The 24,576-nt window shown below is 41.1% G+C and overlaps 1 protein-coding gene across 1 annotated transcript in view; it reads right to left on the bottom strand.

Moving 5' to 3' along the window:
• The window catches only part of Spag17 (sperm associated antigen 17), a 244,861-nt gene that overhangs the window by 11,635 nt on the left and 208,650 nt on the right, over positions 1–24,576 (bottom strand). The window contains 5 exon segments of the mRNA XM_037206932.1: positions 3,666–3,726; positions 11,701–11,885; positions 14,735–14,871; positions 22,182–22,556; positions 24,301–24,394. Of these exon segments, the coding sequence (XP_037062827.1) occupies positions 3,666–3,726; positions 11,701–11,885; positions 14,735–14,871; positions 22,182–22,556; positions 24,301–24,394 (852 nt within the window).

Raw genomic sequence — 24,576 nt, 5'->3', positions numbered from 1 at the left:
ATGTATGCCCTTAGCCCCTGCTCTCTTCCTGTGCTTCTTGGAAGCCATGAAGAAAGCAGCTTTGTTCTCACATGTACCCCTGTCCTGATATTCCACAGACCCCAAAACGCAGCGCCATGTGATGACAAAGTGACACCTCTGAAGCTGTGAGCCAGAATAAACCTTGTTTTTTTTTAGACTGACTGACACAAAGGCACAAGCCAGGTGCTGTTCGGGGTCAGAGAGGGTTAAATGACAGAATGTTGGCAGTGAGAGGAAACTACTGCAATACCCATAATTTTTTCCTCCTGATTTCTTCTTCCAACTCTATTGGCTCCTTTTCCTCCTGCTTTCTAAACAGATGCCAAATTTCTCTTTCTCATATTCTCAAACATCAGCTATGTGTAGAGGACACTTGAAATTTTTCTATCTCTGACTGACTTCTTGACTTAGATCTCATTACTAAGATCCACAATTCAATTTCTGATCCACGAACCTTAAGTCATGTCCTTTTATCCATCCTATTTCTTGAGTGTTATGAGTTTCTGTCTGCTGGCTGATAAAGGTAAATTTTATCCAAGATAAATATAGATGTAATACAAGAAACATGATGACTCTCCTGCTACTTGGTCTCTAGGATTCTAATATAGGATGTGGAGAGTGACAGGGCCAGTAGAGGGAGACAGAATAAGTGTAGATGCCAAGCTGCCTAGGTCTAAAAGCAAGGAAGAGGTTTGTACCAACAAAGAAGAAATCCAATATATAGTGAAGAGTCGCAACAAAGCATTGGGCTGCTTGCCTTGTTCTTGGAAGACACACTAGCCAAGAGAGGGAGAGATGTTTATGTTTCTAAGCTGCCTCTCCAGGAGGTGGGCTAAAAAGCAGAGGTGGGAACAGTTATCTGGAAAAAACAAATCACACACTACCACATGGAGAGCAATTAGATACAAATGGAAATTTAAAATATAGTTTAATAAATAATAGAATTGAAAAATGTTTCTTTTTTTTTCAACAGTATATGTGTGAGCATGCTGGAGCAGATCCCGAGACTGTTTCTAAGAGTCCCAGACTTGGTCCTCCAAGCCCAACAATCAGAAGGACTGAGCAGTGATGAAATTCCACAGGAGAGCTGGAGTAATGCCACAGTGCAGTTTACCCAGGCTTGGAGCACATTTATTTAGTGCTGGCAACTAACCAAGCTGAACAGTGGTTAGATTTACATAGACAGAAGACTATAGATTATAGTTTTTGTCAGAGCCAAAACCTACTGTCAAAAAGGGGAAAGAAATACTCTTATAGTATGGTGAGCTTCAAAGAATACACACTGAGTTTTTACTAGTTATAAAGATTGATCCAGCAGTCACTTAGCTGTTAGAATGACCTGTTCTTTAGATTAAAATGGGATTTATTAACTTCTCAGAACAGTAGAAGAAGGGCTTGCTTTGATATTCTTTTTATGTTGTGAAGAATCTGACATCTTTATATGTTTACTTTGGGGGTAGGAGTGCACAGGCTTGGACACAAATACTTGCTATCAGAGGTGTGTGTGTGGAGGTTAGAGGACAACTTTCAGGAGTTGGTTCTCTATTTTTACCATATGGGGTCTGGAGATCAAACTCAGATTGTGAGGCTTGGTGGCAGGCACCTTAACCTGTTGAGTCATCTCACTGGCCCCAGGATTCTGAAATCTTGACATTGTACGGTGGTGAGTTATTTCAGAGAAATCAATAGGCATGGAGTCATGGATATAATGTCAACATCGGCATATCTTCATTTAAAGCTTCAGCCCGTGTCCTACTATTTTGCTATAGGTTGTGAGATATGCAAACTAGGAGTGGGCTGAGAACTGGTCTACAAGCCCTCCTTTACAAATGAGGGAAACAAGGCTAAGGACATTGACATCCAGCCCTGCCTAGAGCAAAGCAGTCATCATAAGAAGCCGATGGGCTCCATGGTACACTAAGTTGATCCCTCTATGTCTGTAGCAAGTGTGGCTGCTTTTGTGGCTTCCCTTTGCTTGCTGTGGGACTACATACCCGTGCTGCGTGCCTGGTGGTTCATGAGCCACTGGAGTTCCTACTTCATTCTGGTCATACCTGTTTAAGTTCCTGCTACATGCCTGACCCCGTTAGGTGCCTGGATACCATTTTTAACATCCTCTCTGTGTCCTGGCTCTAAGGGTGGGCGTGACAGGAGCTTGGCATTTGCAGGGGGAGATGTAAGGGCTGGTGAAGCAGCGCCGGGATGTGCTTACAAGTATGTTAAATTATAATGTGGGATAAACTTGTATTTATTTTCTATAACACTTCTAAATTTATATTGTTAAAGTAAGAGGGAATAAAAATTAATATTCACCTTTTTAAACTAAACACCCCCATTGTTGAGAATGTAGCAAATTCAGATGGGATTTAGTTTCATTTTTGATTTTCATTTCTCTTAGTGTTTATCTTTAATTGAGACACAGAGGTGTCCATAATTACAGAGTGTGGTGTGATGTTTGGACATGTGTACACAATTAGTGATGCTCATCCTGGGTAATTAGCATATCCATCACCTCAAACATTCATCTTTCATGTTGAGAACACTGAAGAAAGATACACAAAACAACACTTTTTTTCATGTAACCAAATGTGACAGTTTCTTGGCATAGTTCCACATTTCTTGTTTTACAGTTTGACATTTTTAAATTTATATATTTAGAGTTTTGGAGAAATAAAACAGCTGATGACTTTAACAAAATAATATGACTTCCTATTATTTTGTTAGATAGTATTCTCTGGAAAACATGAGAAAGCAAACCAGATTTTTATAAAGTAAGAAAGAACAGGATGATTGTTTTCATGGAGGACATGTCACTTTTCAGAAGAATTCTATTTAAAATTTTTTTGTTTATTTGTTTTATTTATTTATTTATTTATTTTTTATTTTTTTTTTTTTTCGACAGTGTTTCTTGTGTAGCTTTGCCTTTCTGATCACTTGGTAGCCAGGCTGGCTCGAACTCACAGAGATCGCCTGCTCTGCCTCCGATGCTGGATTAAAGCGTGCGCCCCCCCGGCTTATTTGTTTTATTTCATGTATACGTGTATGTATGTATATGTGTGTGGTTTTTCTGCATGTATGTCTGTGTACATCCATGCAATGTCTGTGGAGATCAGATGAGACTGTTGGATCCCCTAGAACTAGACTTACGGATGGTTGTGAGCTGCCAGGTAAGTACTGGGAACCAATCCTGGGTCCTCTGCAAGAGTAGTATGCACTCTTAACCACCCGCCAACTCTCCACTCCCCAAGAATTCAGTTTTTAAGCAGGTCATATGCACATGCCTGTACATAATTGTACTCCTGGGATGAGCAAGGGGAGCTTCCCAAGTGCTTCCAGCTGAAGTTAAACTTGTTTCTCATAGCATTTTTGTCATGGTTCTTACATGGAATAATGACATGGAGCCACATGGGGACCAATCTAGGGAGTCTCTTCCTTATGAAACTAGAAAAATTAGACCCACTCAGGATTTAAACTGGGTATCAGAATGATATAAAAGGCAACTGCAATGGGAACATACATATTCACATGTGCGCATGCAACACACGCACACAGACACACACATACACACATGCGAGCATATGCACACACACACACACGCACACACACACGCACACAGACACACACTTGATAACATATGGACTTACAGGCCCAGGTTTATACGACACTTTCAGTCCAGTGCTGGGTGGGGGCTGTTTCACTCTAAACCTACCGGAAGAGAAATGGAAGAAGATTATAAAAATAAGCAATGAAGAAACTTGGGTGCTACGAAATCAGGAAGGTGTTAAACCAGAAGCCAGGCAGTCCGTACCATCTACAAACACCCGAAGACCTTACTATTCCATTGAGAGAAAAACTCAGGATTCACTCATTTCACAACAGCTCTCATCAGCATGAAGCGGTCTCCCACCTATACTCCCACCCTTTGTTACCGGTTGCTGATGGGCCCGGGCAGAGCACTGCCAGTGTTTGGCCATGTGTGCTTTGCAGCAGAGCTGTCAGTGTTAATGTGCATGCTGACAGCCAGGTCATGCAGCTGCAGAATTACAGCACTTTGGGGAAATGGCAAAGCATGGGAGCTAGGCTGCCTTTGACTTGGTGTGGGGTTTGCATGCTTGGGGAGAGGAGGAACCAAAGGAGATCAGAAGATGATGAAGGGCTTGAGAAATTCTTTGTCCACACATGCTGCATGTTGCTCTCTTTCCCTGCCTGTGGTCTGTGGGTTCTGCCCGGGGATGAAAGGCCTGGAGTACTCTGCAAAGGAAAGCCTCCCTCCACACTGACTTCCACCCATGCCTCCCATCAGCTCTGCCGTCCAGCCTGAACTGAACAAGCTGCGGAGTGAAATCTCTACAACCAGAACTCTGCTGGAGAGACAGGATCTACATAGATAGGTTTGACTAGTTTAGTGTTAACTCTCTGTTCCCTCACACTGACTTCATTGGTAACAACTTGGAAAAAAAAAATGGGTCTTAATTTGGTACTCTGAGTCCCTTCACTATGTTGTTTCTTGGGGAGCCAACATCCCTGAAGTTGAGGTTTGCCTCAACTAAAAGGTGAAAATAATCTTTTGAACTGGACACTTCTGCCATTTTACTATATTTCATTTCCATTCCACATTCATAAACATTTTCAAAGGGTTTGTTATTATATAAGAATAACTCTGCAACTGAAATATTTATTCCATTTTGATGGAAACCTTTCCACCACACACATTGTGCTTCAGCTCAATTCAGAACAGAACTGAAGACTCTGAAATTTGGAGTGGCCTTGGCATAGATTTATGGTATAATGATCAAATGGAAATGACTAAATTCCCATGTGGCTGTGGTGACCATAATAATGAGAAGTCTCTAGACATGTTAGCGATAGCAATGACCTGGTTGGTGCCCAGGAAGTCGGAGCCCTATCCTCATTCTAGCCCACAAGACCTTGAAACAGATTGATTGTTCAATTTCATTATATAAGGTCTCAGAAGGCTCCAAGATTCCTTTGGTTTGAGTCTAGAAAAATACCAGGTGTATTTTCAGACCAATGTATAAACTGAACTGTGAGTTAAGATGCTTATTAGTAATTATAAGCAGCGACCAGTACACAAATCTCTCTGCTTCTAGAGTGAAGTGTTTGTTGGTGTTTGGGGGATTCTACACAAAATACCTCTCCAAGGAAGATTCCAGGCATTTGAATCAAAAGTCTAGGTCCAGAAGTTCTCTAAGACATTATACAATCTTGGTCCCACTCCCATAGGTGATTACATGAATTGAGACAGGTCTTACAGCTCAGATTCGTGAAGTACAGCACAGTCATTCTCCTGTGCCTTCTCAAATGCATCTTGTTGGGGACTGGGTAAAACCTGATTTGCAGTGTTTGGGTTGAGCATGTATGCCACAGCTCCATTGCCTCTGTCTCTTGTGTATGGGCAGGCCAGACTTTTGAGAGGATTTGTCTCTGTGTATCTTGAAATGTATATGACGCCAAGGAAGCTAAAGAGCGTGCTAATGGAATGGAGCTTGATGTATGTAGAATCAGAGTTTATTTTGTGTAGCTCACACTGCTGGGATTATGACAGAGGACAGGACTGAGGCTATGGTGACTGGGGATGTTACAGCAGATGATACTGAAGAGGTGGTGGGAGATGGAGAGCTGCTCAGACAGGTTCCTTCTCCCTGCTACAGTAGTGGAGGACTCGGCTCCCATTGCTGATCGTGCTACTCATCTCATCACTACCAAAGCATGGAGTTAAAGACTTTTGGAAGCCTGCCATAGAGATGGGATATTGTTTGTGAGCAATATTTCCTAATGATTCCTCTTTAAAAAGCAAACAGTGCCTAGTGAAGTTAGGTGACTTTTACACTTTTTACAATGACCACTTTTGGTGGAGTTCACATGTTGTTTTCATTCTACATTGTGTAGTTCAGTACTTTGTTCAAAATTAAGTGTTTCAGAAAAGGATGTTTTGCATATATTTTTTAAGTCCAAATTTTGATAGCTGAGATGCTTCTACAACAAAAGTTCACTGAAACATTTTATTTTTTCCTGCTAAATCCAGGGTATTCGGAGGATCAAAGCCTGTGTGTTAGATACTACTAAATGACAAAAAGCAACCATAAACAGTTTGATTTTTTTAAAGAGCATATAAATGATAGCAGGAGAGGAATGCTTAAAGCCATGGAAATGTATCAAACCACAGAGGTAGACAATAAGAGATTAAAAAGTCAGAAGACCAAAAATTAAATGGCAACACTGTCACTACACATGTTGCTGTGTGACAGGTTTAAATTTCCTAGTCAGAAGACATCAAGTGGTAGAATAGATTAAAAATAAACAAGAGGCCAGGTGGTGGCGGCGGCGCAGCGCAGCGGCAGCGGCGCACGCCTTTAATCCCAGCACTCAGGAGGCAGAGCCAGGCAGATCTCTGTGAGTTTGAGGCCAGCCTGGACTACAGAGTGAGATCCAGGACAGGCACCAAAGCTACACAGAGAGACCCTGTCTCAAAACACCAAAAAAAAAAAAAAAAAAAAATAAATAAAAAAAAAAAAAAAAAAAAGAAATGAGATCCACCCCTCTGCTGCCTGTGAGCAACCACCTTAAGGGCACATCAGGCTGAAAGTGGAAGGACTTTTCTTGCAAATGCTAAACAAAAGACTGCAGAGAGGCCTGCACTCACACATAGGACTTGAAGACTCATTTCAAGTCAAAGATCATGGAAGAAAAGAAAGATGAGCTCATCAGGAAGTAATCTAATTTGATGGTGGGCAATTATTTAAAATACAACTTTAGCTGGGCGGTGGTGGCATACGCCTTTAATCCCAGCGCTCGGGAGGCAGAGCCAGGAGGATCTCTGTGAGTTCGAGGCCAGCCTGGGCTACCAAGTGAGTTCCAGGAAAGGCGCAAAGCTACACAGAGAAACCCTGTCTCGAAAAACAAAACAAAACAAAACAAAATAACAACAACAAAAACACAACTTTATAACCTGTCTGATTTCTGAGGTGCCAACTGGAATTTCTTTACTCATTGTGTTCTTCTACTCTCTTTGACTAACAAAACTTCATAATTGACACATTACACGTATAAGTGTCAAATATCAGAGCGCCCAAGTACACAAGGAAAACACTAATAAAAATAAAGGGAAAATAAATAGCAATTCAGTACCATTTTCTACAATGGTTAGATCAACTAGAGAGATAAATAATAAAAAGCCCTAGACATGAGTTCAGTCTTTGACAAAATGGCAGACATATACTACATATGCTTCTATCCAACAACTGACTATAAGTTCATCTCTAATGCACACGGAACATTTGCCAGGGTAGACCAAATGAGTCACAAAACAATTCTTTTAAAATGAAGATGATTACAATAATGTCTAGTATCATTTCAGACACCAATAGCCTGAAACTATAACTCAATTACAAAAAGAATCTTAGAAAATTATGTGGATATTAAGCCCCATGCTCCTGAACAAACAATGAATGGATGAAAGGAAAAATCAAAAGAGATTAGAAAGCAGGTTGAAAGGAGTCAAACATAGACATACCTTGTGAGGTGCAGGGGGAGAAACTCTAAGAGGGAAGTTTATCTCAATAAATGTCTGCATTGTTGCTGTGCACCAATCTCCTCCCAGATAAAAGCCTCCATCTTGGAGGAAGCTCCTTAGGAGGAGGTCTAAGGGGAGACAGAATATTTCATCCTGCTGGGAAGCTGCTTATGACACAGGAAGTAATTTCAAAAGCTACCAGAAGTCCCTAAAACTGACTAGATTTACTAGACCACTCCCTCCCCATACATACAATCAGTAAGGACTTCTAAGAGATGCCTCCAGACAAGCTAAGCTGACTAGAAGAGGCTCAGACCAGCCAAGGCATCTGGGAGGAACAGAGATCAGGTGAACTGCCTGGAAGAGGTTCAGAACCGAAGGAGATGCTCTTTAAACTGTTGAGCTGCCTGTAGTCTGTGCAGAGTGCTCCGAGTCTCCAGTTCTTGTGAGCTGTCACCCATGCTGGGGTGGGCTTTGGTGATGCAGCTGTCTTTGAGTTATTTCTGCTCCTGCAAGGAACCCCTCACCCATATTCCTGTAAGGAACCTCAATAAAGCTCACTGGTTCACCAGAGCAGACTTTGGTCGTATCCTTACTCTGGTCCCTCATTGATTCCCTCTCTGGGACAAGTAGACATTTGTTCATGTCTCCTCAAGAATAGTGTCACACAACAAACTAAAAAAGAAAAAGATTTAAAAGAGATAATCCAATACTATACATCAAGGAACTAGAAAAAGGGGTAAGCCTAACCCAGATTTGCAGAAGGGAGGAAAGAATAAAAACCAGAGCAGAAATATATCAACATGACAAACTACATAAGTAAGAGAACAGAGTCAATAAAACTGAGACTTGATTTTAAAAAAAAGGAACTATATTAGCTCTCAGCCAGCCAAAGAAAACTAGAGAAAAGAAAGACAAAATTTACGATACCTCAGAAATAAAAACTGTCACAAAGGATCATAATGAACAGTTTTATACAACCAAATAGAATAACTCATATGATATGGATATATTCCTTTAAATATACAACTTATCACATAGGTCAAGAAGAAATAGAACACCTGGGCAGACTAATAATACTTAGAGACTGGATAATTGATACAAGACTTGCCATTTTAGCTACTTTTCTCATGACAACATACTTGACAGAAGCAACTTGAAGGAGCAGAGTTTATTCTGGTTTGCACTTCAGGGATGGGCAGTCAGTCCACCCCAGCACAGAAGGCATGGCTGTGCGTCAGCTGGTTACATTGCATCCTTGGGGAAAAGAGAGATGAGTGCTCGCGCTCACTTTGCTTTCTCCTTTTCTGTCCTTTTTAGTCAGTGGAGGAGCCTGCCCACATCCCTCTAGGAAATGCTTTCACAGACATGCCCAGAAGAATGTGCCTCCTCCATGACTCTCTCTGTACAGAATCAGGTTGACAAAGTAGATTAACCATTGCAAGTATAATCCCTGTCAATCTGAACCCTAAATCACTTTTAAGTCAGAGCATTCTGCCACTGGTCCCTGTAGGCTCATGGTCATCTCAAAATGTAAAATTCACTCATTCCAACTTCAACATCAGCCTAGCATCACCTTATAGTTAAGCCAGGAAAAAAAAAAAACTACAAGAAGACTACACATTATTGATGGACATTGACACAAAAATCCCTAATACATTAGGCATGCTAAGTATCAGGACCAAATGCAAGTTAATTGCATGTGTCCAAATCAACGTAATACACTTACAGACTTGCAGATAATACTTATAGGTCTCAATTGATAAATAAAGCTTCTGACAAAGGCTGAAATGTATTTCCCTAATTACAAACTCTGAACAGTTCAGTCATGGAGGGGAAGTCCATCACACAATAAGGACTCCCACGAGAAACCCAGCGATGACACCTTTCCTCTTGAGAGCTGGTGAAAGGAAAATGTGCTCACTTCCACCACTTCTGTTGCCCATGGCATGGAAGCACTAAATTAGTCATCAGATGAGAAAATGAAAAGATATCCAGATTGGAAAGGGGAAAGTAAAGTTACCTCTTCACATAAAAGCCAAATATTACAAAAGGAAAGCTGTTAGGCCTAACAAATTGCCTGGAATTTTGGGGCACAGGGTCAACCTTCAAAAATCAATAGCATTTTTCTATTACAAAACAGTAGCTAAAATACTGAGAAGATAATTTCACATGAGGTATCATTGAAAAATCACACACTTAGTCAGGGAAATATCAATATATTCAGAGCCATAAAACACTGAAAGACACTGAAGAAAACACATGACTGAAGAGATGTCCTGTGTCCATGGGTCAGAAGAAAACTATTAAAACACCCATAATAAACAAGGTGAGGTAGCACTTGAGAAGCTGAAGCAAGAGAATTGCTGTGCGTTCAAGGCCAGCCAGTGTTAGGTAGTGAGAGTTACCTCCAAACAAGCAAATCCAAAAGTGAAATGTCCATAAAACTCCTCAAAGCCCAAAGGCTCCCTGTAGATTGTGCTGGCTAGTTTTATGTCACCTTGACACAAGCTACAGTCAATGGAGGGGAAGGAACCTTAGTTAAGAAAATGTATCCATAAGATCTGGCTGTAAGGCATTTACTTAATTAGTGATTGACGCAGGAGGGCCCAGCCCATTGTGTGTGGTGCCATTCCTGGGCTGCTGACCTGGATTCTATAGGAAAGCAGGTTGAGCAAGCCTTGAAAAGCAAGCCAGTAAGCAGCACCCCCCCATGGCTTCTGCATCAGTTCCTGCTTCCAGGTTCCTGCCCTGTTTGAGTTCCTGCCCTGACCTTCTTCAGTGATAGACTATGAGGATGAAGTATAAGCCAAATAAACCCTTTCCTCCCCCAACTTTCTTTTGGTTATGGTGTTTGATCATAGCAAAGTAACCCTAACTAGGACACAGAAATTGGAAAACAATATCCTAAATTTGTATGAAACCATAAGAGATGCTTAATAGCCAAAATAATTCCCAGGAAGGAAATCAAAGTTGGAACATCACATGTCCTGATTTAAAGCTGTTAGAAAGCTGCAACAATCAAAACAGCATGAAGCAGACATAAAATCTGAAAGACATGAAGATTAGTTGAATAGAACAGAGCCCATAAGTAAATACATACATACATACATACATACATACATACATACATACATATGCCAAGCAACTTTCAAATAGGCTCCAGGAAGACACAAAGAGGAAACCACAATCTCTTAAACAAGTGGTGCTGCAAAACTGGATTTCTACATGCAACAGAATGAAAGTGGAGTTGCATTTAAGTTCATAACTCAAAATCAACCCAGAATGGACACATATATGCTCTCAAGTTCTGGGTATTAATTATTGAAGTGCTTGTACAAATTATTTGGTTTTTGCTAGGTCAGATCTAGAGTTGAGTGAGTGGCCTCTGCTGAAGCATGAGTAATGATATACAGAAAGCATGGAAGCAGCTATCACATTATCAGAGCCCAGGCAATACTGATGTGTTGAAGAATGAATGAATGGATAAAGGAGTGAACCATATGATTATTCAGGAGTCAAGATGGCATTATAGTTTGGCAAATGGTCATTGATATGGGCAAGACAATCTCTGGAGGAACATGGGCAGGCACTTGGTACCTTTGCCTTGTGAAGGCAATACAGACCTCATCTTAGGGTAGGGCCACCATCTTAGAACACCTGTAGTACTCAGTTCCAGGAAGGACCTCAGGAATGTGCCATGACAACTCAAGCAGATACAGAGCAGTATGCTCCTGCAGATGTTCTGTCTGCAGTTTCTGGCCTTTGAAGATATCCAGATAATCCTGCTGAGCAGTCCAGATAATCCTGCTGAGCAAGTTGTGGTTTCCCGCCAAAAAGTCTAACCCAATGATTTCAAATGTGGTTTTGTGCCAAAGTCTAGACCAATGGTTTCAAAAAATCACCTTGCCCCATATCCTTTCTACTGAATCCCAAGTCGCCAAAGCATGTAATTACTGGCTTGTGGTTTTTCCCTATAAAAAACTCTTTACCCCTGGGCTCACTGCTGTGGCTGCATTTCTCTCCATCTGCCTGGTGGTGCCCCAGGTTGAACCTGACAATAAAAGGACCCTTTTGTGCTTGCATGGGAAACAGGCTCGTTGGTGGTCTCTGGGGGTTTTGCGTAATGGGTACAACAGCCTCACCTGCAGAAGTCCACACCAACGTTCTTGAGCTTCACAATGGTCGCATAGGTGTGTCCTTCTTTAAGCACTCCAAACTTCACTGTCGGTGGCAGAAGGTGGAACCCGAAAGGGGATGCATTTGCGTTATAAATAGCAGCAGATGCAATGGAAGATGTGTTCACTTTCCCCCCAACAGTATCTTCCACCTTTGTAGAGCAAAAAAATTGAAAAAGTAAAAAGAAGACTTTTTGATTAAAGAAAACACTGCGGACACCAGAGAAGAATGACTGCTTGGCCAAGGGAAGACTTAAAAGATTTATGGTCTCATGCAATTCTTACAACATCCTTATTGCTCAGTTGGAGCCTCCAGCTCTCCCCTTCAGGATCTGGAAAGCGCCCCTCCCTCACCCCTCCAAACCTGACCAGCTCAGTCTCTGAACAAAGGGAAGGCACCAAAAGCCAGGTCCGCATTCTTGGCGACTATTACAGCTTCCTCCCCGGAAGTTGCCAGCTGCCCAAGTTCCCGCCTAAGCCCTCAGCTTTTGACCATACTTGGTCACAAACCCAGCTGGTAGCAGACAAGTCATCATCCCTTGCCTGCAACCCATAAAATCTCCCTGCTTTGGTTGGGGGAAGGTGACTTACTTCTCTGGCCTCAATCTCTGGGATCAGAGAACCCTCCTGGGAATTGCTCTCAATAAACCTGTTGTTGTATTTTTTAAATGTGGCTTGATCTGGCTTACTGCATTGGTGAGGAAACTTATTATGGCAGAGGGGGGCAGAAAGCCTATTACCTATAAAAATATTTTAGGTTTTGCCTTAAAGAAAAGAAAGTACACATTCAGAGTTGATAGGTCATTTGCTCAAATGCTGAAGTAGCAACATCTCTACCCCAGGTTCGCCTGATTCTTAGGTCTGTGCTCTTTCCTCTGGGGCAGTGGTACCAGATCAAGGGCTGGTTATTTTCCTGCAGAATCTTCTGGAAGACTCACGGCTACTGCTCCTGTTCCTGGAGTTTCAGACTCTCTGTGTCTGGAGTGGGGAGGGCGCTGCATTTAAAATGTTCTCTCGTGTTGCTAACTCTGCTGACCAGGAAGCCACACAGGAAACTCTACCCTCTGCCCATCACTGACATCACCAGGGGATTAAACTGCAGACTCCCTGTCACACATCAGACTTAGTCAGAATCTGCATATCTAACAAACTTCTGTGGAATTCATGTGCACATTCAAGCTTCCAAGCATGGGTATCAGTTACATATGCGCTGCACTCTAATACGACAGTCAGTGTCCATCATGAAAGTGAAGAACCGTTGATTATTTTTTGACTTGTGAACATAAGGAAGCATTCCTATCAGAGCTAGTGGGATAAACTTTATCTGAAAGTGCTGATGAAGGACAGAAAAGAGAAACCTGCAGGGGCTGAAGGAGAGTGAGCTGGGCAGGGTAGGGTGAAGGAGCAAATTTTAACAAATATACTGTTATGGTCCGTTCTCAATATGAGGAGCTCTTAGAGCTCATCAGAGCCACAGAGAGCAGGAGGTGCTAAGCCTCTTTCCCTCCCTAGCTGGTGGCTGGTACCTGCTGGTCTCAGAACTTTGAGAGCTGGAAAGTTACAGGTCTGTGATGTGACTGAGCCCAAGATCAGAAAAGGGGGCAGCCTCAAGTCTCAAATTATTAGGCAAGGCTTTGCATCCTAAGCCAACAAAGGTAAGGAATTTGGGAAGGGGCGTGTCCTGACCTATAGGGGAAGAGAACAAGAATTTCTCATGATAGGGTGGGGTGGGGCAGCACGACCACAACACAGGACAACCACCTTGAAAACTACTGTCTTTTCAAATCACGTCAGCCATGTTTGCCTTTTCTCTATGCTGGCATCCCGTTATGCAGAATTATATATTAAAAACTGCTTTGTTTCCATTAAACTCTTGACTTTATTTATTTATTTATTCCCAACAACATGAGGCCACACTTTGTGCCAGCTCAAGTTCTTTGGACTTTATCCTAAGCATTGTTAAGTGTAAGGTTTTGAGGTTTAGGTTCTGGGGCGCAGTCCTTTGGGATAAGAGATTATTAGATGCATTATTAACACCATGGACAGGCAGGCAAGGGCTCAGAGAAGAAGAGTTCAGGCCACAGTGATGAGCGTGCCTAGGCTATAAAACAGGATTCCTGTGAGTTACCACTGTCCTCGCCCAACCTTACTGGCCAGCCACGACCCAATGGGAAATGTCTGCAGAGACAGCCTCTCTCCCAAGATGATCTGTCTTCCCGGAAACAGACAATTCCAGCAGAGACCACAGATTCACACCTAGACCCCACAGCAGCAGCAACTTCCCCATTCCAAAGCCCCTCCCCGAGCTCCAGCTAGCCTTTCCCCCCATTGCAGACTCTCTCTATTACCCGAGGAGGGAGGCTTCCCCTCAGTATTGTATGTTAATAAACACAGTCCCATCTGTGGAAGTCAGACTCTGGTCTCTTTCTGCCTGTTGTCTCTTTAGGACACCTCAGACATCTAACACATGTGACAGAGCTGGGCGTCCTTGCTTACAGGTGTCAGAGGGAGTGGTTGGAGAAGGAGATTGAAAAGTTTCCTTTTCTTTTTGGCCCAAAGTTGGCAGTTCTAGGAGTGACCAGGCAGTGTTGAGCAAAAGAAAGCCAGGTGACAGATGTACAGCCCTTGTGGCTGTCCTTAACTGAGGGCCCATAGGGTGGGGAGGGCAAGCTTCTAGGCAAATAAGTGACTTTAGTTCTGTAAATGCAAAGGATTGTAGTTTCAGGAATTACCACCATTTAACTAGAATGGAGGAACTTTAAAAATGGCATAGCCCTGGCTAGCAACAGAGAGCACCTGAATGATTCTCCCCAAAGTGACCATTCCTAGGGACCTTCCAGTTGCCTGATGAAACTCAGCAGCTGGCGTGAGCCAGTGGCTGCAAAGCACTGCCTTCCTTATGCTCCTATGGAGAAAGAACGGGGGTGCAGGATTGGCATGAACCTCAGTGACTTCAACTGCACAGAATGCCCTGGGAGACTTACCCAAGCATCTCTGTTACCTTGGCAAGAGGTTGAGACTTGGGCTTGGAACTCATCAAATAATGAGGTAACCTCACTTTCTCTTTTCTTGCTTGTCCAGTAACATCCTGCAGCAATGACTGGGTTGGAATTTTGATGGGCATAAAAAAGTCTGGTTCTATTAGAGGAAAAAGTACACATTAGGGCACATCTAAGATATGGGTAGCACTGTCAGAGCATAGATGAGCATAAGCCAGCCTGGAAACTTTCTCTAGTCATTGTTTTAAAATTTAATTTTTATTTTTTCCAAAAATATCTAATTTATTATGTGTATGTGTGTATATTCACATGTGAAAGTGTGTGTGTGTGTGTGTGTGTGTGTGTGTGTGTGTGTGTGTGTGTGTGTGTATGCTTTTGAGTGTGTATGTGTATGTATGTAGGAGCACATGTCCCAGAGGTCAGAAGAAGGCATTGGATCTCCTGGATCTTGAGTTACAGGTGGTTGTGAACTGCCTGATGTGGGTGCTGGGAACGGAAATCTACTCCTCTGAGAGAGCAAGTGCTCTTGATGGCTGAGCTTTTTTTCCATCTCCAGCCCTGTCATTAGGTCTTAGGGAGCTTAATTAAAGAATTATCACTTCTCTCTTTCCATTTGCCCATTTTGCTAGGCAGTTCTATGTATATTACCTATCTCTGTTCCTTACAACTTCTCTATGAGATGCTGGGCAAATGCTGTTAGACATACCTTTTATGTCTCTCAGTCATTTGAGAGAGGGCGGAGAAGTAAATAATCCACAAAACTGTGGCTGTTTATATTTGCTCCAAATGTCAGGAGGTTGAACTGAAAATTGTGCTTAAGTCATCCTACTTAAAATCTTTTGTTGGGCGGGGGGGCGTGCTGGAGAGATGGCTCAGTGGTTAAGAGCACTTGCTGCTTTTCCAGAGGATTGAGTTCACATCCCAGTATTCACATCAGGCACCTCACAACCACCTGTCATTCCAGCTCTAAGAGATCTGACACCCTCTTTTAGCCCCTGCAGACAAGTAGCAGATAAACACACACATACACACATACACACACACACACACACACACACACACACACACACACACACATTTTGGAGGGATTCAAATGATAAAGAAAAAAAAAAAAGGACCTGAGCCTGCATGATCTACAGGCGAGCACCACACTGAAAATTAATTCTACACAGAGCATCTCATTTTGCCCTTGAAAAACGGTTGAAGTGAGGACTGCAAAAAATGCTAGAAGCAGTGAGGCTGCCATAGGAAGCTGAGGAGGGGTTGACAGGACCTGGGGGGCAGGTAAGGTGCTGAGGACTGTGAGGGGGGCTGAGGGAGTCTACGGAGGCTGAAGGGAGCCCTTCAGCTGTTATTCTCAATGTGCTAGCTGTACCTTCCTTCATTGTAGTTTTACTCAACATACATCTGGGCCCATGGCACTTGGTCTGTGCCATCAGGATGGCAACATGTCCCAAGCTGACCTATGAGGACTGTTTCTGGATAATTCTACCAAAGCTGACAGGGGTAACACCATTTTGCCTATTGAATTATGGATCTGGAAGAAGTGGAACCTTGGGCCTCCAGGGTCAATATCCCTGTCACATGGAGTAACCTGCCCTTTGTAGGTGAGAACAGAACCAAATGAAGACAACTAGTCAATGGGACATGAGGAAGACAGTGAGAATGTGAAGAAAAACAAGCCAGCAGACATGTAGCCATGGAAGGCCTGGGAGCCAGAGGCAGCCACCTGTGGAACGGCCCCATTGTCTGGTCTCTGGTTTGCTTTTGAGCAGGAGTAAATCCACTACCTCCCCCACTTTTAATTGAATTTGTGTTTTCTCATTTAAAAATTGAAAAGCCCTAGTGAATACAGCAGAAATATAGTCTCTGACCTTCTCTGCCTGTTTACAGATAAGGAAAATAGAAATGCAGAAGATAAAAACTTGTTTAAGAAGCTATTAATGAGTGCCAGGGCTAGAATGTGAACCCCAATGAGTCAGATTCCACAGATCCCCAAACCTCTCTGGGTACCATTATCTCAGGGTAGCTAGTTTCTGGAAAAACAGATTCCCAGGCCATAGTCCAGACAGATCCTGTTGTCATTCAAGTAAGCAGAATCTCTGGAGGTGGAGCTTAGCAGTTAGTGTTCTGATGTCTGCGGGCCACCATTCTTCAGGCAGGCATCCCTTGTAACATCCTGATCCAATGGGTATTAATTAACTGCTCATACTACTATTGCTCCTAATAGAAAATGCTGATGAGGAGTTTATTATGTGCCATGAGCTGCAGCTCATGTATATTAAGCAATTCAATTTTCATAACCCTCTTATGCATATAACCATGTGCATACCATGATTTCTGGCTGGTAGAAGAGGAGACAGAAGAACTACAAATTATTTGTCCCACAGCATGTTATATAAGTTAACTTTGGAACCAACCTTGATTCTTCTCTTTTCTCATATACTCATTCAGTTAATTAGGGTTACTGGCCTCACTTCCATGATATATTTCTAAGTAATTAGCTTCTTACCATCTTTCTCTTATGTGTGTATATGTTGTATGTGTATATACACATTTGTGTGTGTGTGGGTGCATGGCACAAGTGTGCAGAGGCTAGATGTTGATGCTGAGTATCTTCTTCAATTACTTTCCATCTTAACATTTGAGACAGGGTCTCTTACTGAACTGGGGGCTCATCAATTTGGCTAGACTTGCTGGCCAACATGCACCAGGATCCCCCCTGTCTCTGCCTCCATAGCTCTGGAATAAGACATTCACTGTTACATCCAGTTCTTTATATTTGGGTTTCTGGGTGAACTCAAATCCTCATGCTGCATGGCCGGCGCTTTACCAACTGAACCATCTCCTCAGCCCATTTTTCATCATCTCCACTTGGCCATGTGAGTCCAAGTCCTAGATAAGTTTTATCTGCACAATTTCTGTCCCTTCCTGCTGCCCCCACCTTCTCCTACTTCTTCCTTCCCTTGCCACAAGCTCTCACCATCACAACCATCATGGAGATCTTTTACGTCTTTGTGTTTTGCTGTGATTGATGTAATAAAGAGCTAAATGGTCAATAGCTAAGGAGGAGGTATATGTGGAGCTTCCGGGCAGAGAAAGAAGGAAAAAGAGGAGGAATCAAGATGTGTGGGAGGTGCCAGGAGACATGGAGAGGAAACAGAAGGTGCAAAATGGAAGAGCAGTAATGCCATGTGATAGAATGTATATTAGTATAAATGGGTTAATTTAAGTTATAAAAGCTAGTTAGGAAAAATCCTAAGCTATAGGATGAGCTTTCATAATGAATAATAAGTCTCAGTGTCATTATTTGGGAGCTGGTGGCCCAAAGAAAAGTATGCTTACACATACTTTTTTTTTTTTTTTTTTTTTTTTTTTTTTTTTTTTAGCCCAACGTGGGGCTCAAATATTCTAAGAAAGGGCCTAAGAAAGCCATCTCTCGGGTAGACTTGGCAAACAGAGGTGAGGCTCTTTTAAGTGCAGCAGAGCACTTGAGCAGCCAGCCTGCTAGGCAAAAATGCCTGTTGCACTGTGGATACAGCAACTTCACAGAGCATGAGGCTAGGCTTTCAGGGAGCTGAGAGGGGTGGAACCAGGCACCAGAGCTGTGTAGCAGCTGACATGGTCATTTACAGTTTGTCTTGTGGTCAGAGAATGCTGTGACATGAAGAAAGTCAGGTCCAGACCCAGAAAATGTCTGGACGAGTACAGTATGCTTTAAAAATGTGCTTAGATGGTAAGGAAAAAAAATGGGTATAGACAATCATAGAAAAAGAGTTTAAAAATAATAGTCTTTAAAGAAAGAGTAAAGTAATATTTTTTAAAAAGTCACATAAAGATGGGAAATACAGAGTATCTGGATCCTGTATGGTGCTTTGTTGATTTTGAATTTTTTTACATGCTAATGTACAAAAACCAAAAGCTGCTGAGAGACATTGAATTATGTAAACTGCTAAATTAAACCAAACTATATATTTTAAGAATGTCTTAATTTCAAAATGGAATTCAGAATATATGTTGCATTGGGAGAGGTTTATGCCTTTGTTTCCATGGGAAACAAAAAGTTATGGTTCTCTTCAAAATTAATGAAGATCAGATTTGATTGAGGGAGACTTCCTATTTTTGGGTATAGTCATAAAAAAAGAAATCAAGAAAGAGTATAGGACAGATAACATATATGCTGATCCCTCGACATGGGAACAGCTCTGAGACTGGATGAGACATAATAAACCTTGTTGGCTACAGAATTCTCATGATTGATTATTACATTCCATTCTTTTATACAGCTGGATAGAGATTTATATTATATTTTGGCTATGCACTCCAAATGGACTTATAAAGTTGACAGATGCTTCTACCTGCTCAAACACAGAACATACAAGCTGACTTGTGTACACAGCACATTCCATACTTGTATTAATGCAGATATATGCTACCTTTAGAGTTTGTGTGTTTTCAAAAAGAAACATGATAAATCTTGTTGACTACAGAGTTCTTATGACTTATTACATGCCATCCTTTCATATGATGTGGATAGAGGTTTGGTTGTACAGTCCAAATGGACTTACAAAGTTTACAGATGCCTTTTACCTGCTCAAACACAGAGCAAAAGAAAACTTTAGCTGACTTGTACACACTGCACATTCCATACTTGTATTAATGCAGATGTATATGTTACCTTTAGAAGTTTGTATGTTTTCAGAAAGAAAAAAAGGATCAAACAACAATGAAAACAAGTGCCTGGGTGATCCAGCCTCCCAAGATGCCTCTGTTGTAGTTTCCTAGAAATTCTGCATCCAGAATAACTTCAAAGCTGCTAGTTGAGATGGGCTAGCCTCACAGACTACTCCAGCCAGGACTTCAGATAAGCTCTATACTTTTCCATTAGACATAGACTAAACAAACAAACAAACAAACAAACAAAAATAATACAGCTAGCTCTCTCAGGACTTGACCATTATCTCAATTTTCCCAGGGTCCCCTAAAGATGCTATTGTCCCCAGAAAACAGGAAGCAATCTAGAGAACATGATGCCCATATTCCCAAGAGTTGGGATGGGTGGTTTTGGGTTATTTGGTGGGTTATGGATGTTTGTCATCATTTAGGAGAGTTGTTTACAGGTTGTTATTAGTCATAGTCAGCAAAAAAGCTGAACAAAGGAGATTAGATTCAAGAATCTCTTTATGAAAAAAAAAGGGGCTAGGAATGGCCAATTAAAAGGGTAGATTATTTAATCTACTTTAAACTAAAAAGTGACTATTAATCTCAAATATTTTACATTGGTATGGATTTTTGTATAGTGATACAAATTTAAGGTTATTTTTGTTAAAAAATATTCTGTTTCTACTCTTGTTTAAGATTTTGTACCTATGCAGCTCATTTAACATTGTAATATAAATTTCTAGTCCTTTGAATGTTATTATTATAAACTATTTTGGATAATTAAGAAATACAGGTTAGTAGTTAGTCATCTAACAATCAAGTTTATGGCCATGAAAGGTATGTTTTCAAGGTCAAATAGAGATATATTTTAGATAGACAGATAGTCTTCAAATACTTCAGAGACCTACAGAATATGCATTTAAGATGTCTTAATATCCTAAGGCTTTTCATGACAGTAAGACATGTCTGTTACTGTCAGCACCAATTTACTTCAAAAAAGGATGATGGGCATTGAAGAACCTCCATATGGAGTTTGCTTTTATTGTGAAAAAGTTAGCCACTGGGCAAGAAACTACCCTTGACTTGACTACTAACAGTATGCTGTGACAGTATGCTGTGGAAAAGCAGGTCACAAAAGGAGGTGATTGCTGAACTTGGCCAAGACAAGGTAGGACAGTCCTTCAAAACTTTCCTGCTTCACAAAAAAGTCTGTCAGATATTTTAGGCCTATAGGTCAAAGATGGATGCCCCAATGTTACAGAGGAAACTTGGGTGATTCAGGAAGTCAGATGTTTCTGTTCTTTCTATAGTTTTGGAAGTTACTTGCTCTGCACTTGCTGTTTTTCAGGCAATAGTATATCCTTCTTGGGTCTCTGATGGAGGTTGAAGACTAGATAGTACACAGTTTTCCTTAATACCAAATTCAGAAAAAAAAACTTACATAAGATATAAAAAACATAAAAGTGTAAGTTGTTTATCTAAGGAGATATTTTTAGGTCTAAAAAGATAATTTTAGAATGGCTATTCAAGTTATGATAGAAAATGTATTAGGTATAAAACTTTTGACTCATTAAGATAGGATAGATAATAAATATGTTCTCCAAATTAGCCAAATTCATATGGACTAAACATTGTGAATATAATTATTGGTATATTTTTGTTTGTTTGTTTTTTTGAAACAGGGTTTCTCTATGTAGCCTTGGCTGTCCTGGAACTTACCTTGTAGACAAGGCTGGCCTCAAACTCACAGAGATCCACCTGCCTCTGCCTCCCAAGTGCTGGGATTAAAGGCATGCACCACCCCTGCCCAGCTGTGAATGTAATTCTTACTTGATAATTGTTCTTATTTTATATAGTTTTACTATGTTAGAGTTAAAATCTTTACTTTCTATTTAGATAAAAAGGGGGGATGTTGTGGGATATTTGTACATTGTGTGAAGATATATTGCTGTGATTGATGCAATAAAAAGCAGAATGGTCAATAGCTAGGCAAGAGAGAGAGGCAGGACTTCTGGGTAAAGAGAGGAAGAGGATAACCGAGGCATGGAGGAGACACCATGGAGATGAGGAATGAGTTGGATACACAGAATGGGAGAGAGATAAGAACCACATGGTAGAACATAGATTCATAAAAATATGGGTTAATTTAAGTTATAAGAGCCAATGGGACAAGCCTAAGCTAAGGCTGAGCTTAGCTTATTATTAATTTCAGAATTAACAATAAGTCTCTGTGTTGTTATTTGGGATCTGGTGGCCCAAGGAAAAGTCTGCTTACATTTGTGGGTTCTTTTTCTTTGGATATACAATCTTGCTATGTTGTCCAGGCTAGCCTAAATTTGCAATCCTACTACCTCAGCTTCTCAAGTAGGTGTAATTGCTCCTTTTTAAAATATTGTGTGCATGAGTGTTTTGCCAGCATGTATGTCTATGTACTATGCATACCTGGTGCCCAAAGTAGCCAGAAAAGGGTGATGGATACCCAGGAACTGGAGTTACAGATGGTTGGAAGCCCCATGTTGGTGCTTGGAATAGAATCCAAGAACTCTAGATGAGCAGCCAGTGCCACTCTTCCCACCCAGAGTAATCTCTTAAAAATATAAATTTGGTGGTGCTAGGGAGAAGGGTCAGTCATTGGAGCACTTGCTGCACACGAAGACCTGAGCTTGGATTTTCAGCATCCATGTTTAGGCATGGCAGCTGGAGACACGAGACAGAAATGAATCCTGCATTCTGAGGAGATACAGCATTTACTTTGAACCCGTGAGATGAAGATAATGATGGCTATACCTTCAGTAGGAGGTCTGGCGACATTTTCAATTTGGTTTTGGCTTGCAGACTCCTTGGTAGATTTTATTAAATTCTCAATTTGATTTTGGCTAGCAGACTTCTTGGTAGATTTTTTAAAAATTTCAGTATGGTTTTGGCTAGCAGACTCCTTGGTAGACTTGCTTACAATTTCAGTTTCATTTTGACTATTAGTCTCCTGGGTAGATTGTGCTAAATTTTCAGTTTGGCTTTGGTTAGAAGACTTCTTGGTAGATTTGGTTACATTTTCAGTATCACTTTGGCTATCAGACTCCTTGATATTCTCAGCAGCTTCCTCTTTTGAAAGGGGAGGTGTATTTGCAGCTTCTTTTTCTACAGCTGCTATCAGTGTAGAATCTAAAAATTCCAAAACAAACAATGTAAGTCATGTTATGGCCAACAATATAGAGACAACCAAGGCTTGTACAAACAACACTGAACAATGAATTTCTCAATAAGCAAGGTGTTTCCCTTTTCTCCTGAAAAAAATCTACACAGAAGAACATCATTGAAAGATTCCTCATAATATGGTCGGTGTTTGCCACTAACAAACAAGGCAGTTCCTGCAGAGCACATACTCCCTAGGAACTGGCTGGATCTTGTGGACGTTAGGGCCAGATGGAGCTATCACCAGGCTGAGGCCAAGCAGTCTGCCTCTGCATTTACCTACTAAACAAAAATGATTTCTAATCTATTCATTACTGTGAAAATGTATCTCTTCATTAAAATATGTATCTTTAAGAAACAGGTACTATATGAAACAAAACAACTTTAAATAAATGTATGTATGACTGGGGAGGTGAACAGATTTCAGCTTGTGTATGTGTAAAGCCTGGATGAGCAGTCAGCTGTAGCTGCCCAGTGACTGTCCTGAAAGCATGTTGACCTTTTGAGGAGTGGGCGAGGGCTACTCTTGTTTCCCTGAGGTGTGGCAAGTTTAACTGACAACCCAAGGCCCATCCACTCAGATCACCTGATCTCACCTCACCACAATCACAAGTGATTTTTCTGACCCTGATCTCTGCTTTGCAAGCTCAATTTGAAAGTATCTGCTTTTTTTTTTCCCTGCCCACCCATGTTCTGGGTAGATGAACTGTAGGGATGACATTGAGCATGCAAACATCCTCTATCTGAGTCTTCTCACTATTCAGTTCACTAAGAAGTTCTAAATTTCATTTCATTGTCAACTCTTTCAACATGCATCTGCTGAAAATATGGTCAACTCTTTTTATCCATATTCCCATCAGTATATCTAAGAAATGAACAATTCTACAATGTCCTCTGACATACAGTCCCCTAGTAAAAGTCCTGTGTTCCCCCCTTTGATCTGTTACAGGTTGTTTTTATGTCATACAGTCTCTTTTGAATGACAGCAATTGTCACATCTTTTTGGTTTCATGATATTGATTCTGAGTGTGTGTGTGTGTGTGTGTGTGTGTGTGTGTGTGTGTGTGTGTGTGTGTATGTGGTGCTGGGGACTGAACTCAAAGTCACATGCCTGTTAGCCAAGGGCTCTCCACCTGACAACACATCTACCCTGACAATGACTATGTATTGTACAACGTCTAAAGATTGGTACACATCTGTCAATTATGTCCTTTTGGTTAGATTCAGATAAAAGACTTTTGACATGAATTCTGTACAGTTACTGTGTCCATTACACTCTGTGAGAAAGGCATTCGGTGGTAGACAGTTTTACTTTTCATGAAAACTTGACTATTTAACTAAGGTATCAAATACTGAATCTCCATTGGACATGGATTTTCATTTTACTTGTAATTAATAAGCATGTGAGTTTTTTTGAGATCATGTGAATATCCTGTTCTCAAAAAAAAAAAAAAACACCTTTCATTAATCCTTTGGTTAGTCAGATCTTCTAAATGCTGTTAGGCACAAGAAATGAATCTGAAATTCAATTTCTATCTTGCTCTCTTTATATAACTCAGACATATCTGTAGTATGCAGGTAATAATAGTATGTTCTGTCACCAACTCTCATTAAGTCAATGGATGGTAAGAACTAGCCACGTCCTAAGGGGCCATATTGGGTATGACTCGGTTCAGGTGATGTGATAGGAATAGCAATAATATAAACGCCTTACCTGAATGAAGATCCAGATCAGATGTTTTGCTTGTGGCTTCATTTTTCTTTGTAAAAGGAGGCAGGTTTTTGGAAAGCTTCTCCAGATAATTATACTTAAAGGAAAACCCACAGACATACATTTATTTTATGTAACTGTCACAAATGTGTTAGTTGACAGACAATGCTGACAAGGCTCTGAAGATGAAGTTGAAAACTAAAATTTTGTGAGAGACTAATTGAATTCTATTTTTGTTAACTAGTTATGGTTTTTGGAATTTCATCTGGTTAATAGTAG

The sequence above is a fragment of the Peromyscus leucopus genome, chromosome 6 (assembly GCF_004664715.2).
Source record: "Peromyscus leucopus breed LL Stock chromosome 6, UCI_PerLeu_2.1, whole genome shotgun sequence".
In the NCBI taxonomy this organism is placed as follows: domain Eukaryota; kingdom Metazoa; phylum Chordata; class Mammalia; order Rodentia; family Cricetidae; genus Peromyscus; species Peromyscus leucopus.
The sequence above is the reverse complement of the archived record's forward strand: the minus strand, read 5'-3'. Positions and strand labels throughout refer to the sequence as shown.